At 36.4% G+C, this 17,179-nt stretch overlaps 1 protein-coding gene across 1 annotated transcript in view; it reads left to right on the top strand.

Annotated features, from left to right (window-relative positions):
• Cps1 (carbamoyl-phosphate synthase 1, mitochondrial) overlaps window positions 1-17,179 on the top strand; it is a 109,486-nt gene that overhangs the window by 58,526 nt on the left and 33,781 nt on the right. Inside the window, exons 22-25 of the mRNA XM_013029099.1 lie at window positions 10,524-10,665; window positions 12,053-12,118; window positions 12,522-12,585; window positions 14,651-14,832. Of these exons, the coding sequence (XP_012884553.1) occupies window positions 10,524-10,665; window positions 12,053-12,118; window positions 12,522-12,585; window positions 14,651-14,832 (454 nt within the window). The remainder of the gene's footprint in view (window positions 1-10,523; window positions 10,666-12,052; window positions 12,119-12,521; window positions 12,586-14,650; window positions 14,833-17,179) is intronic.

Genomic DNA, 17,179 nt, shown 5'->3' on the forward strand with positions numbered 1-17,179 from the left:
CTCAGGGCCTGTGTGCTATCTCTGAGCTTCTTTTACTCAAAGCTATTGTTTTACCACTTGAGCCACAGCTCCACTTCCAGCTTTTGTTGTTGTTGTTGTTATTTATTGGGGATAACAGTCTCAGGGGCTTTCTCGCCTTGGCTAGCTTTGAATCAAAATCCTTAGGTCTCAGCCTCCTGAGTAGCTAGGATTACAGATGTGGGTCACTGTCATCTGGCATCAGACCTACCTATTTTTTAATGAAGTCATGATACACTCACTCAATGTTGTTGTTTTCATAGTTGTTGACATGTATACAGTGATTTTAAATACAAATTATTTTTACCCAATATTCTATAGATGCCCTCTTTACTATACAATTTTTCTATTATTATTCTCTCCTCCCTTTATATAGTGAAGTATTGAAAGGTCTAATTTTCCTCTGAACATCACTATGCTCAATTTGATAAGGTAGGCTCATTGGTGAGTGCTGAAAAATCATAGGCATGCCCATTGCTTAGGAAAACAATCTAGGGCAAGCCTGGTAAGTTCCACTTGGGCATTCATGTGCTAAATTGAGCTCAGTAAAGTTGGCCATTTCCCTGCAGCCGCCAACTTCTGGCAGATGTAATAATGCAGGTGTCACCTTAGCTGGAATACTCCCTTCGAATGTCCTCTCCTACACATGCTAGTTTCTATTGGCTTTTTATTTAACTTGCTCATGAGGCATGGAAGAATCAGACAAAAATGTTCTGTGCTTACATTTCATTGCAGTTTCCAGGGGAAAAGTATCACCTACATTAGATTTGAGAAAGAGAACAGCCAGTGCTTTACTTTCTGGTTATAATTTCTTTCTTTTTCTTTTTTTTGGGGGGGGTCCGGTTGTGGGGCCTGAACTCTGGGCCTGGGCACTGTCCCTCAGCTCTTCAGCTCAAGGCTAGCGCTCTACCACTTGAGCCACAGCATCACTTCCAGCTTTTTTTCTTTTTGCTTATGTGGTGCTGAGGAATCAAACCCAGGGCCTCAGGCATGCAAGGCAAGCGCTCTACCACTGAGCCACCTTCCCAGCCCTATTCTATGATTTTTATTTTTCATACTCCAAACCACTTGTATAACGAAATTCTTCATGAATTCTATGACTGGGAGCTTACATAGGCAAGATGAACTTTTTCTATGTAACAGAGGAATGTTATTTTGGGAAATTTTATATCTTTGTTACTTAATGCCAAAAATTTGTTCTACCATCAATTTGCTTTTATATTCCATGTGATAAAATAGGGTATTTTAGGTGATGCCATAGATTTGATAGGACTCCATTAATATGCATTTTCTAATAAAAGGGTTTTACTTAATTGTATTGTTAAACAGAGATTACATATTTGCAGCATTTAAGATATACTGAGGTGTATTTTAAAGTCTCCATCTATTAGAACAAGCCAAACCAACTATTTAGACTTCATTTAAAAATCCATAATTTCAAATTCATGTAGTTTCTGCAAATTTTTGATGAGTAATATTCATAAGTACTTTCGTTTATATTGAAGGATATGATTAAGAATGTTAAGGCAGAATACTCTTGATAGACACATCTGTGTTTTTTTTGATGACCTTCAAGCACATTTCTATTTTAATTCTGTGGAAAAATATCACTGTTCTAATTTTGTGGGTGGTGAAACTGAGTCACACTGACATATGTGTCATTCTCCGCATCATGCCAGTCAGAGGAAAGCAGGAAATGCGGCTCAGAGGCTTCTGCCTCCGATTGCAGTCACTAACCCTTGGCAAAAGCTTTCCTTTCGAGATCTGACTTTTAAACCAGACAGCTGGAGATCAGTTCCTCCTTAGCTGTCAAGTTGTGAGCGGCATGTTTCCCTGCCGGAAATTGTTGACCCCACTTAGAGCAGAAGCATTGTGTGCAGCGTGGCCTTTGTCATACCCCTGTGGGGAATAGGCAGAGAGCCTGGCTGGGAGAAAGCCCTGCAGGTCACCTTCAGGCAAGGTAAACACAATTTCCAAGGGTACAAAGATGGACTAGCGTACTCTTTTTAGGTTTTTCTTTCTGTGTGGTAAAGTCTGCATACATGTAAACAGATGTTTTCTCTTGACAAAGGAAGCACCTGTGTATTATCTCCATATTCACATAGATCTAGGGAAAAGCAGCTGAGGCTAGATTGAAGGTTCAATTTAGACAGAATAAGCTTCCGGAAGCTGGATAATTAGTTGCTGACCCCACAGAATTTTCTCACCTGCTAATTAATACCTGATGTGCCTCCATGTCTGACCTTGGAGATGGAGTGTGGGATTCTATCTCCAGGAATGGCAGGATGTGGCTATGACTCTGGATGGTCAAGTCAAAGCCCAAGAAGCGCACACTCTCCCCAGATCAGTTTTGACTTTTCAAGGAATGGAAAGTGCAGTGCCCCTTACTTAGTGCCTTACGCTGTGGCCAGAGGTATATTAGCTAGAAAAGCCAGAGACAGAATGGAAGTGCTTGGCTGGACATAGGTGACTTGCTATTTTTGTTCAGCTATGGTCTTTTACCCTTTTCCTTCTTTCTCTCTTTTTCTTTTATTTTGGTCCTTTTCTTCTTGTTTTTCCATTGAGTACTTTTGTATTGCCCATGCACTATTTTTCTCAAGATAGTTGGAACCTCATGTAGGATTTGGCCAGTTTCAAGAAGTTACAGGTATGTCATGCTCTGAAAGTTATATATTTGGTGCTTAGGGTGCTTGGGAAATCCTCTGTGCAGACCTGACTTGATTTAAATAAGAAATGGCAATAGAGGACTTTCAAATAAACTTACTAGTGAAATAACAGACTATAGTACATTAAAATAATGATCAGTTCTCCATTTTCTGCAGATTCAAATTCTGCATCTATATTCATGGAAAACCTAGGGTTTTATTTGCAAAAATATGAGATATTGTGTGGCTCATGCCTGTAATCCTAACTACTCTTGAGGCTGAGATTAGAGGATTGCGATTTGAAGCCAGCCTGGGCAGGGCAGGAAAGTCCATGAGACTCTTGTCTCCAATAGAGTACTCATAAAAAGCTGGAAGTGGTGCTGTGACTCAACTGATAGAGTGCTAGCCTTGAGCAAAAGAAACTCAGGGATAGTGCCCAGGCTGAGCTCAAGCCCAGAGCTGGCCAAAAAAAACTAACTAAATAAATAAAATGGTAAATGTGTTAGCACCAACAGAAACAATATGTCATGGTACAAAGTTAGCCTTTTATTTCATTCTAATCAGATGATACTTATTTGATAAAATGTAGTAGAATACTTTGTGATACATATTTGTAACAGCATTGTGTTCTTAATTGTCATCCCAGGTTCTATGCATTTCATAGGGTTTTTGTTTTTGTTTTGATCTAGCAGTTACTGTTGTTAATAATAGGTGAATAATACGTGAATAGTTTAAGAATGCCCTCTGTTGAAAACCAATATGTAAAAATTAAAATCATTAGTGTGATAAATGCAAAGATCTTTAGCTAATTTATATAATGATATGGCTTCACATGAACAGTGATGTAGATGTTGGTTGTCCTTCATATGAGATGAACATCAAGATCTTAAACTCCTTCAAAAACTTGATTGTCACACAGAAACAAGACTTAACTGTTAGCTGTCTCAAAAATGGAGAGAGTTGTGGACTTGAAGATAGTAATCTGTAATCCTAACACCATCCCAAGGAGAATGCTGAATTTGAGGCTAGTCTGGGCTACATTGTGAAGCCTCGCGTTAGAAGACAAAACAAATATACGTAAAAACATTTTAAAAAATGAGAGAAATTTACCTACTATCTAGATTTATATTCTTTGAAATCTTTGCTCTTCTAAATGCTACATGTTTTTGAAAAAGAAAATATTATCTGTACTTCTCTTAAGAAAATTGGTACAACCTATCTCTTCAAATGAAAAGAAGGCAAGACAGTTTCTCCATAGGTGATACTATTACCAAAGTGCCCTAGTCTTAGACCTGTGAAATGCCATAAGTAATCAATGAAGCTGTACAAAACTTCAGAGCAAGAAAGAGGAAGGTCATGTGACAAAGAACAATGTGGTCCTTACTGAGCATCAGGTCTAGTGAATTTTCTGCTCTTGCCTTTTCTTTGTCCTGAAAAGGGATGATGATGATGGTGGTGATGGTGATGATGATAATGCAAGCCTATAATTGTAGACCAAGTGAAGTTCTTGTTGCCACATTAGACTAGTGAAATCTGGAGGGAAATTTGTTTAGCATTACTGGTGAATTGGTGAATCAGATAAGAAGGAGTCAAGTGCAGGGAGGATGGTGTGGATGCATGGCTCTCCTGGTAATTGCCATGCTGCAGGCATTCCTCCTGTTGGGTTAAATAGATTTTCCCAGCTCCTCTTTGGCAGGTGAGAATTTGCTCATTAAGGGGAATGTATTCCATTTCCTTTTATCATTCATTATTGAAGACCAAGTGTGAGTGGAGAAAGTTTTTTTTTCAGAGACAACAGGATAGAATTTTTAAACAACAAAATCTACATTGGAAAAGAGACAGAAAGTGGGAAAGACAGAGGTGGGGGGGGGAGAGAGAGAGAGACTTGTAGGGAAGCAGTAGAGATTACCTGCCTAGCCCAAAGATTATAAATGAGCATATAAAAGCCTGAGTGTCTGGTTTTAAGATACTTTTCTCCCTCTAAAATTTTGTGGTGTCATTTTGTACTGCTTAAGTAGGGAGAAACTGGCTCCAGCATCATAGCTACTTTCAATATTTAGATTTTTATTACCTAGCAGTGAAAGTCTAATCTTAGGAGACTTTGTTCTTGAACTCTGGAAACATGGAAGGCTGTAAGGGAAAGAAATGTGTATACAGGATATTTCAGCAGATCCAATTCTGCAGTATGGATTTAACATGTGTGTTTGAAAGAGTTAAAAACAAAATAGTAGCCCTTACAAATACATATCAAACAACTGAAAGATAATATATTACACATATTCAAGACTGTATTTTACTGCAATGTGCTCTATTCAGAATGCTTCCTTGATTTACTATATAAATTCCCTACTGAGGCTCTTTTTTAAAAGCAGTTTTGAATGATCAATGTAGCACTCATTTGTATTTTGGTACTTATTCAATTTTGGGTTTGTTCCAAATTAAGGTTTCACTTTCTTTTGAAAAAATAAAAATGTTGCAGCCTAGCTCCTAAAGTAAAATTCTACCTAGTGGATTTAAAAAAGAAAGGAAAGAGAAAAAGATAACAACCCTTGACTTAATTTGATGAAAGATCTTTTTAGCAGACCAAGTAGAAGATAGTAGCAGGATATAGGTGGATAAGAAGAGCAAAACATATCTGAATCTCCACATTGCTAAATGAGCTTTATGCTCACGTTAGATTATTCATCTTGAATCTGACTCTGAGGAGGTTTAACCTTATCTAACTCACTGGCCCAAAGCTAATGAATCATATCTTCAAACTGTCTCCTCTTATATTTTATTATACTGGGACACAAAATAAAATAAGATGGGAATGAAGTCAATTTTCTTCTGTGTGTAATGACATGCCAGCCAGCCTTGTTTTATGTAGAAGCAGAAGAAAGATCCAATAAAGGAAATTGTAGAGAAAGTCAGCCAGCTTTCTGTGTTGGAGTTAGGGGCAGCTTGTACATTCAGGCAAACCTTCATTTGAAAAGGGCTGTTAATCTTGCTTGTCTTTGTAATTGCTGTGGTGGATCAGGATCAACCCCAAATCAAAGGGATTTATATTTATTTTACACATATGTCTAAAGAAATAGAATGCTATAAAAAACACATCATTTTGCACTCCATATGAGCATATCTAGCCAATATTTGCATTATAGTTAAGATTGTTAGGCATGAATATATTAATATGGTATTCTAATTTTCAAGACATTAAAATATCATGTCATATTAGTGTTATAATTATTTATTTTCTTGTTGTTTACTGGAAGATGTTCTAAGGATCACCACAGTGTAGGTCTAGGATGATATATTTGTTTTAAACTTCTACCCCCATATGATTTGAAGGCTGACCATACTGGAATAGTTTTATGCTAGTTTTAAAAATCATTCATAATCAATATTTTGTATTACTTTTGCTCTTCCAGTAGGCCTCTTTAAACAATGAAAGATCTTTGGGTAGAGAGACGCTAAAAGAAAGTAGTAACAACTCTGTTAGTCTTAGTGACGTAGAGCTATTTCAGTTCCATTTCTATGCACAATGCTATCCATGGACATTTCTCTTTTTCTTTTTTCTCTTTCCCCATTCTTTCTTTCCTCCTTTCTTCCCTTTCTCTCTCCCTTTCTTCCTTCTTTCTTCTTTTTCTCCTTTCTCTTTCTCTTATTTCATTTTTATTTGAATATACTGAATATTTGCTAAATCTCTCTCTCTCTCTCTATATATATATGTGCTCTATTTGTCTTCATCATTATCACCGTCTCTCTCTGTCTGCCTTGTCTGTCAACAGTCTATTGAATAAGAGGAGTTATATACACTATAATAAAATAGAAAAGATTTCATTACTTAATGTACACAAAGCAATGCAGATTTGTTGTGTTCCTAAGAAAAATGTGAGTCATCTAAAGGATTTCTTTTTATGTTTACTGCATATCATCATTCACAATTTTCATTTAAAGTAACATAGCATCCTTTGAAGAACTCATTGGTATACCATATTCAGTAATTAAAGATCAAAACAGCAAATATGAAAATAATATCCCAAACAACAAGCAAACAGAAAAATATGGCCACAAATACTAAAAGCAATTGCACACATTCTCCTTGTTTTTACTCTTGAAGTACTTGCATTCACAGTGTTGCTAGTTTGTCAACATAGTTAGTCACAGGTGTGGTGATGCTTCTTCATACTTATATCTCAGTCATTGTTTTACAGGGTGAAAGCTTTAATTATTTAAGTTAAATGGTTGTCTTTACAATAATAAAACAGAAGTTTTATATCAGAGAGCAATGAAGAAATGTCATATTGAAGATTCATTCTTTGCTAGCATTTTCTTCATTGCTATCCAACAATGATTAAAAAATGTTTTATTTAGCAAGTCACTAGAAAGACCTAGAGGTAAGAGTTTTCTTGATGCTATATGTCTGCTCTCATCCCACTGAACCAAAACATCATGCCTGTGTTTTAAATAAAATTACAGATCAGAGGAAATTTGTGGCTTTTTCCCCAATGCAGCTAAACCATATGAATTAAGTTTATAAAACATACAGAGGGGCTGGGAAGGTGGCTCAGTGGTAGAGTGCTCGCCTTGCATGCCTGAGACCCTGGGTTCAATTCCTCAGCACCACATAAGCAAAAAGAAAAAAGCCAGAGGTGGCGCTGTGGCTCAAGTGGTAGAGCACAACCTTGAGCTGAAGAGCTGAGGGACACCGCCCAGGCCCAGAGCCCAGAGTTCTGGGAAGGTGGCTCAGTGGTAGAGTGCTCGTCTTGCATGCCTGAGACCTTGGGTTCAATTCCTCAGCACCACATAAGCAAAAAGAAAAAAGCCAGAGTTGGTGCTGTGGCTCAAGTGGTGGAACACTAACCTTGAGCTGAAGAGCTGAGGGACAGCGCCCAGGCCCAGAGCCCAGAGTTCAGACTCCACGACCAGACCCAAAAAATTAAAAACAAACAAACAAACAGAGATTTTTTGTTTTTCTAACTTCCATGTTAAGACTGAATGCCTACTCACACACAGTCAAGAAGCTGGTAGGAACATCTTGGTGAGGGAAATGGGAACCCTCCTATTTAAAACAAATTGCAGCAACAGTGGCAAGAACAGAAAACTTTATTTCTTTAATTTATGAAAACTGATAGTAACTATAAACTTAGGTATTTCAACATCTCTCAAAAGCTCAGTAATAATCTCTGAGCAAATTGTTTGCAGAGTTCTCCTTTAGAAACTGGTAGCCTCATGGGTTCTGTCATAGAACCTCTTGCAATGTGCACACACATCAATGGCTATTTGTCTTTCTCATAATTTGTTCTTGACCTATTTGAATATAAAATTGCAGTATGTTATCTTTCATCATTCATAGAAGTATCACAGGCATGAGGCACAGCACATGTTCATTAGGCATTAAGCACAAAGAATAACAATGATCCGGGTGCTGGTGGCTCACACCTGTAATCCTAGCTATTCAGGGGACTGAGAGCCGAGGATTGCGGTTCAAAGCCAGCCTGGTCAGGAAAGTCTGTGTTAGCTCCAATAAATCATCAGAAAACTGGAGTGGCGCTGTGGCTTAAGTGGTGGAGTGCTAGCCTTGAGGTGAAGAGCTGAGGGACAGCGACCAGGCCCAAAGTTCAAGTCCCACGACCGAAAAATAAAATAAAATGACAATGAGTGCTGGTTTACTCTGCCCAGTTTTCTATTCCCTCTCTCTAACTAAAAAGCCTCAGTCAATTTCATTTATCTACCATGTCCATTGTTACCTATAATGGGTTCAAACATGGATGACTTTGCCTATATAGTATATGTGAACTCCTTTATCTGTACAGAGTTGAACTTTCTTTATAGCTCTATTCTTCTCCCTCAATGGCCATAGTATATTTTTTTCTTCATAGGACCACTCACTGGGTCCATCTATCATTCCACTGCTTCAAATAATCTTCTGTAGTTTTTTGAGCACACTTATCAGCAGAAATTTCTATGATGAAGTAGTCCATAGTCTTCACTTTGTGATATAATTGAGTGGCTGGTGTGAGAATAGATTTAAGTTTTAATTTATAATATTGTTAATTAACTAAACTTTTGATTGAACCAACACCTGCTATATTGGATAGAGTATAGAGTACAGGGTAGCACAGGGCTTGGCACATGTTGTAAGTGAGTAACAATATTTTAACAGGTTGTATTCAGGTGTTAGCCAGAATAAATATATTACTGTTAGGGAGTGTTTAATAAGAACTTGAATATCAAAATTCAAAATAGGAATAAAAAGAATAAATTTAATACATTGGGGCAAATTACACATTGATTTGAGACAGAAGGGAATTTAGATGAAATGAAAAAACAAACTGAATAGGGAGAGCTAGTGTGCCCCTCCTCCCTGCAAACCAAAAACCAACCAACCAACCAAAAAACAGTATTGATACCAGGAAGCCAGAGAAAATGCTACTATTTATACTATTTGATTCTTCCTCAAACTCAGTATATGAGCTAATTAGATAAGAGCAATTAAAGATTAGAATGAATGAAATGCAAGAGATTTAATTCAATTGCATCCTATTAACATGGTTTTGTGGAAATACTCTGTTTAATACAAGTTAAATTTTATGATCACACGTTGCTAGATTTTTGTTGCGTTGTATTGACTATAGAAGTGTTATAATTGAATTTTATTGTATTGCTAATGCTTGCAATAGCCCACAGGAGTTTGGTTAGAGGTTTTTACAGCAGCATTTTCTTGTTCTGTACCTTAATTCTTGGCAAATTATTTTTCTACGGATTTTGAAATTCAGTAAGAAGCTGATTTCAAACTTGTCTTTTCTGTAAGAAAAAAAGTCTAACATCATCTTATCTGACTTGATGTTAGGCAAAATGAACCCCAAGATAAGGACACAAGGGTTTTTTCTTCTTTCTTGCTATTATTTCTAATGTATTTATAAAGTGATTTTTTTTTCTGTTGCTTTGTATGCCCATCCCTCATGGTATAACCCCTGTTTTCACTGTATTTGATGTTGGTATAATTTGGGGAGGGGAAGGGAAAAAAGCAACTTGTTTTAATAGGGATACAGGTGGACCCATTGCAACAATGAGATGTACAAGATGCTATGTTAAAAAATGAACTTGACAGCTTTGGGGCAGGGGAAGGCAGTCATGGAGATTGGAGGGCAGGGATGGTAGGGGAAAAACAAAGGAGGAGGCAACAATGCTTGATAAAAAATGTACTCATTACTTTGCTCATGTAATTGTAACCCCTGTGTATGGTGTTTTCACAATAAAAAAACTTACTAAAAAAGAAAAAGAAGAAAAAAATATAATTTGTTTTATTTTTTAAACAGGTATTTATTGAAAAGAATAAAAGAAATGATAACTGTAGAGAGTAAAAAGCCATCCAGTATGATCCATAGGGGAAAGTCTTAGGGAAAAGCAAAACAAAAGAAAACAAATCAACAAATAGTTTTTGTGAGTAGATAAATTAGGCATGAGGCACAACTAAATGCAAGTCAGAGTAGCTGTCCTTCTAAAGAATAGAACAGTAGAATGGGAATATAATCTCAGTTGAGGGAAGTAATGTATAGATAATAATACCTAATTTAGAGATCTCAGACTATGATTGAATGAGAAAATTCATCAGTACAGTAAATGCAGAGGACTTTTATGGAAATCAGCATCGAGGAGGGACCATTGAGTGCAGAAGCAGAAGCCCCTGGGGATGTCAGCGGGGCCTATACAGGCTGGATCATTGGAGAGTTACATAGCTGTCTAAAGACAAAGAAACCTAAATATGTGCCAAGGTGGGAAATGAGGAGACTTCGACATTTTGAGACTGGATGTTTCCCTTTTCATAATGTCACTAAGTCTGAAGTTGTATTTCTCATTTCCATTCATTCTCAGCGAGTCTGTTTCAGAGGAAACCCTAAGAAAGGCCAAAGAGATTGGATTCTCAGACAAGCAGATTTCAAAATGCCTAGGATTGACCGAGGCCCAGACAAGGGAGCTGAGGCTAAAGAAAAACATCCACCCTTGGGTTAAACAGGTAAGAGACTTGCTCTTCTGCCTAGGCTTTCTGTGGTGAAATGTACACATCAATTCAAAAGCCCAAAGTCAATGAAAAGCATAGTGGATTCAGAAAATAACTACGTTTCTTTCCAGTGGATGATCATGATGTCACTAGTTTTATTCAGCTTGAATGGGAAAATATTGGTTTATTCTTAATAGGAAAAGGACACTGAGATGCAACAATAAGAATGACTGTCTAAATTTAAAAATATCCTTTCCTATAGGTTTTGACCTGTGGCCAAATATATACCTAACAAGAGAGATCCTTAGTAAAATTGTAGGACCAGAATGGTAGCTGACCCTCTTGATAAGAATTATCTCCTTTGGCACTAAACTTTGTACAGTATAATACTTTATTTTAACTGCCCTATCGTTATGATTCATTTAGTATTCATTATGATAGGGCTAGACATAATGAGTTCATCTAGTATTCATGACAATCAAACATGAACATTCATAGGTGTGCTTTTTTTTTGGCTTTTAATGGAAAGAATGTCTTGGCTTAAACTACCACCAGCTGCTTTTTATCCTTTAAAATTATTGACTTTTCTCTGTGTGCTTAAGGGGCATCCATATATACCCTTAGGTCTCAAACTTCATACTAAAACATTTTCTACTCAGCAATTATCTTTCTTCTTTCACACCTGCCTTCTGCCTGCTTGCTCTAGCAGCCCTAAATTCTTGCTCACTAAGCTGAGCTTCTGGCCCTTGAGAATGGAATTGATTTATTTTTTCCAATTATGTCCAATGAGATCCTGATCTCCCACTCTGGCTTATCTTTTATGGTATGTATGTCACCCTATTTCACAATGGCATTGGTAGCACGTATCCTATGTATTAATCTGCAAACCAAATACATGTTCACTTTAGGTCATTTTGCCTTAATATTAGATTTCCTAACACAAATGCTTTAGCGAGACTTCTTCTATCAGGAGTACCAGTTAACCATTTTATTAGGCTCATTTATTAAGTTCATACTATTATAGTGACCATTGACAGACTGTGTTATGTGAATACTTATTGCTCAAGTAACCCCTAGATTATATCATAATTTCTTTTATTTTCAGAATCGGAAGATAGTTTCATTGTACATAGCTTTTCCTTCTACTTATAGTTGACTGTAGGCATTGAAAAATAGGAATGAAGCACAACAAAATTCCAGTCTTGGAAAACAGTTATAACACAGATCATGGAAGTGGCACTGTGGCTCAAGTGGCAGAGCGCTAGCCCAGTGGGACAGCGCCCAGGCCCAGAGTTCAAACCCACGACCCCCCCCAAATAATAATAAATAAAAATAAAAAAATAAAAAAAATTGGCAACACAGATCAGTTTTTCATTAATTAATTTTAAATTTTCTTTTACAGATTGATACACTGGCTGCAGAATACCCATCAGTAACAAATTACCTGTATGTCACCTACAATGGTCAGGTAGGAACAGCTAATATACCATTGAGAGCTCTGATTCAGAAGATGTCCCCACATAAAGTAGTGCTTATTTTTTAAAAATCTTGATTATCTAGTAGACTTGGTAACAAAATATCATTGTATGGGGCCAATGTAATGAACTTGCATACTCAGTCTTTTAAAAACTGTCTTAAGATAATGAAACAAAGCATATGAAAAGACAATTAGGTCCAGAAGCATAGAATCATACTGTGTTCTCTTGACTGTTTCAAGTATGTATCTCAGTCTATGTTTCACTCCTTTGCACTGTGGGTTCCCTGAGACAGGCATGCCAAAGAGTAAGAATACAAAGACACATTTAACATAGGACACATGGTTTAGTTGCATGGGAAAATAACACATGATGATTTCTACTTCTTCCCTTCAGGAACATGATGTCAAGTTTGATGACCATGGCCTGATGGTACTGGGCTGTGGCCCATATCACATTGGTAAGTGATGCCTTGCATTTGCATGGGACTTTACACCGTCTATTAGTAATTCCAAGAACTATGTAAAACATATGCTGTTATATTAAATGCTTTATTTTAAAATTAGGAAACTGAAGTTCAGAGAAATACCTCAAAGCTTTTATACCTAGTTAGTCGTAGGAGTGGGATTCCAACACAAATCTCAGCTATATATTCTGCTTCTTCCATTTCACCATCTCACTTTTAAAAATACTTTCATCCTACTTTACTGATTTTTATATCTCAATAATCTACAACTAAGATTGGGAATTAAGCTCTTACTGTCTCTTGTCAAATGTAAGTTTTTCATGAATTTACATGTACTCAAGACCTTCTACAATGGCTAAAGATTAAATTGTATTGCAGATACAATCTCTGCTAACATGATTTCTGTTTACAGCAGATGTACAGTTTGCCTCTTTGGCAGGTAGAGAATTTTACAGTCTAATTAAAACATACTCATAAGATTGTGACATTTTCTCCCTAGCCAATTAAGAAGAGATATTTAATAATGACTCAAGCTCTATTACAGTAACAAAGTGTTTGTCAAATGGACAATGATATGAATCAATAAGTACATTTTATATCTAATCCCTGCATGACATTATGGAATATCTTATTTAAATGTATAAAACTAGAATTGTACATATGTAACTAGAGTTTGTTTTTACCAATAACTCAATAGTTCAAAATATAGATAGTTTACCAGTCTTTGGTCCAATATTGAAGTTGGTTAAAAATGTTATCTATATCTTTAATACCTTAGATGGTTCCTTCTTTTATTGCTGTTATTATAACAAATTTCCCCAAACTTGGAATTTATGAAGAACAGAAATTTATTTTTTCCCTGTTCTGCAGGAGTCCAAAATCAAGGGTTCATTTGTCTGGTGAGGGCTAGCTCTCAGCTTCCAAGATCACATCTTAAAACTTGTGTCCTTTGGAGGAATATTGTGTTCTCTAATGGCAGAAGGAAGAAAGGCATGCACACGTGCGTGCACACACACACACACACACACACACACACACACACAATGAACTTACCTCCAAGGCTCTATAATAATAGCATTAATCTATTCCTAAAAGCTCCACCTAAATTTCTCTGAACGGTCCCACCTCTTAAAGGGCTTAGACTTCCAAAATTCACACATGTGAATTTTGACTCATTTAGACCATAGCAGTTATGCTATGACTTTTATTCTAAGCACCTTTACCAGCATCTACCCTTGTTTTCTGTGGACCTTGTATTCTTCATTTTCAAACTTAATTTATGTAAGAATTCTGTATTACATGTGGCCCAGGGAAAACTAGCTGAGGTGATCATCAAATGCATGTTTATAGGATAGTGAGAATGAACTTGCTACTATTTGGTTAACATATTTTTACAAGAATTTCTAGCGGTTCGCGTCGTAGGACTTTCAGTCCTATGGCACCTCAGCAGAGGTGATATTGAGGTATCTAGCTCATTTGTGTGTTTAAAATGAAGTCATAGGTCACTCACTATGAATGCAGAGGCCTTGCCAGGATCCAAAGATGTGCTTTGAAAGGAAAATACTTTTTAGTCGATAAAAGTATGTCCCCTTACGGATCACTCACTGGGTTTAGTCCTCAAACACTAACTGGGCCTAAACACTAGATAAAAACTAGGACTAAACAAAAAGCCAAAGATTCTAGCCCTAACTTAATTCTTTCTGTATTTTGAAGTCAATGTGTTGACTTGTTATTTCTTTCAAGTCAGTGGGTTTTTTTTAATTATTTAAATGATCAGTCATAACACTGGTTTTCTGACGGTTTCAAATATGAAGATGACCTAGTTCAGAAATTACCATAAAGCACCAAGCCAACATTTTATGATTAAGTCCCTATTTTTTTTCAATCACTATGTTTGCAATTTGCAGGGGATGGGTTGGTGGGGTGTGGGGGGGTAGGTGTTGTATTGAGAGCCAGTAGCTGCCTTAAGATGGACCAGTTGGTGATATATTTCAGCTTTTGTTTGTGTTGTAACTTCATGCTTTTCTTACCTGTTTGCCTAACCTCATTATCTCTGCAGGCAGCAGTGTGGAATTTGACTGGTGTGCTGTCTCCAGTATCCGCACACTGCGTCAACTTGGCAAGAAGACTGTGGTAGTGAATTGCAACCCTGAGACCGTGAGCACTGACTTTGATGAGTGCGACAAACTGTACTTTGAAGAGCTGTCTTTAGAGAGAATCCTAGACATCTACCAACAGGAGGTAAAAAAACAGAAAAAAAGAATTACCTATTCAGTAGGTACTTTGCATACCTGTATTCATGTATAATTTCATATCCTAATTCCCCTTAGGGGAAAGAACTGCCAGTGTCTCACTGCCTGTGTTTGCAGTGGAACTCTGAGAGAAATCATTCACTTAGTTTCAGATGCTTGAGGTCTTGGCACAGAATGATTGTTTCATATAACATTTCCCCTTTCTATTGTAGTGAAAACTCCTTTTAACATGTGATGGCCATATATTCCCTAATACAAAATGGCCTCTCAATAATATTTTCAGAATTATTTGATTCCTCATCTACATACATATAAATAGACCATGTGATATGATTCAATGATGGAAAGTACCTGGATATATAAATCCAGTAGTTCACCAGGAATCATTCAGTTCCTTCTTCTGTCAGATGACAGTGAAGCCTTCCATTTGTGATCAGAGAGAGGATCCTGAGTGCTTTTGGTTCTGTGTGACATTCTCTTACAGCTTCTCCTCTATCGTCATGTGAATATAATTGAGTGTACATTTACTGTGGATTGATCAGAACAGGTTATCTTACAGTGATTGAAATAACTACTGTCCAGCAGCTGTGCCTTCAATATAATTCTAGCTAATTCTTTATCATAGATCTGTTTCTAAATTCATATTTTCCCTTGATTCCTTTCAAGACTTACTGTTTGAAAAGTTATATAAACAAAATTATTTTTCTTCTATTAGCCGGCCAAAATTTAGGACTCATTTCTGAACTCTTTCTGTATTGGTTTATTTAAAGACTGAATTTGTGCCAGGTGTGGTGGCTTGTGTTTGTAGTCCCAGCTACCTAGGTGGCTGGGGCTGAAAAATCATTTAAGGTTAGCCTGGGCAAAATAATAAGATTCAGTCTCAACACAGCAAGTAATGCAAACAAAAACACAAACAAAATTCAATTTAATCTAAAAATTCCAGGGAACATGTCTTATACCTTTTGATATCCCTGTCTGGCATGGAAAATCTTTTGCTGATTTTACAGTGCATACTCTGCTTGACTGTATCAGGTTAAAATGCAATCTGCTTCGTGGTTGAATTATATCAGTCTTGTATTGTACGCATATGTACGCAATAGCACTTTTGTAACACAAAGAGTTAAATGAATGAATTAATTATAAACATTAATTAGTGATAAATTCATTAGGGAATGCACCACTTTAAAAGAGAACTGGGTTCATTTATAGCATTTGGTTTAATTGTAATTAAATATAATCCTAAGGTTCTGCCTAAAATGTAAAACATGTGGTACTAAATGCAAATTAGGAAAACATGAAGCATGATGCTTCTCATTGGCAGATGTATAAATAGTGTAATTTTGTAAATCAGAAATCACCCATGAAATTGCAAATGCCTAGGCTACTTTTAATGAGGCAAGTGCTATTTGTATTAGTAAGATGAATTTTCCTACAATGCATTTTGCCTGAAATACAGCATTTTATTATGGCTGACCAGTAGTTAAGAGAAATTAAGATGTTCTCAAGTAAATTTGAGGCATTTTTCTATTAATTCTTCAGTGTTTTCAAGTAAATTTTTAGTGTGATTGCAACTGGAATGTTTTTCTGAAATATTCTTGTGTGAACTTAGTGATATCGTTAAAAAATAAAGATTTTTAAAACATGGGCTTGGAATGTAGTTCAGTGGTAGAGAACTTGCCTCCCATCATTTTAGGTGTCTTTTGCATTATTAGAATATCTTAAAATATTTTAGTTATCTAGGGAACTGATACTTGATTGTCACTTTCTTTTTTCAGAACTAGGGTTTGAACCAAGGGTTATTTTTCTTGCTAGGCAAGTGCTCTACCATTTGATCCATGTCTCCAGTCTGAACATTAGACGATTTTATTGAATACATTACTTAGAACTATTTAGACATGGTGATTATTACAGTGATGACGATGGTGATTTCTCTGATTGTGGTACCAGGTTCCTGTCCCTATGTCTTTATAAGTTCTGTGTTTGGAAGTAAGGAAACTTGTAGATTAGATTCTTTTTTGCAACTGTCTTTTATTAATCTCATCATCAAACATATTTTCATGCTGAATTCTTTTATTTAGATTGGCAAAAACTGCACTGGCATCATGTTTTTTATTTGTACCATTCCTGCAAGCATGATTTATCTTCCCAATGATGATCTATAGTTCTGGAGGTCAATGTTGATAATTTGGTTACACACTGAAAGTTTTTCTGTTCACTACTTTTCCAAAGAATAGCTCTTCTCTGATCTTATAACATTAAGTACCTTAAAATCAGCTAGAAAAGTATGGTAGCCTTATATTCAAATATTTGGTGTATTAGGTGAACACAGCTATTTT

This window comes from Dipodomys ordii, unplaced genomic scaffold, assembly GCF_000151885.1.
Source record: "Dipodomys ordii isolate 6190 unplaced genomic scaffold, Dord_2.0 Scaffold1, whole genome shotgun sequence".
Taxonomy (NCBI): Eukaryota; Metazoa; Chordata; class Mammalia; order Rodentia; family Heteromyidae; genus Dipodomys; species Dipodomys ordii.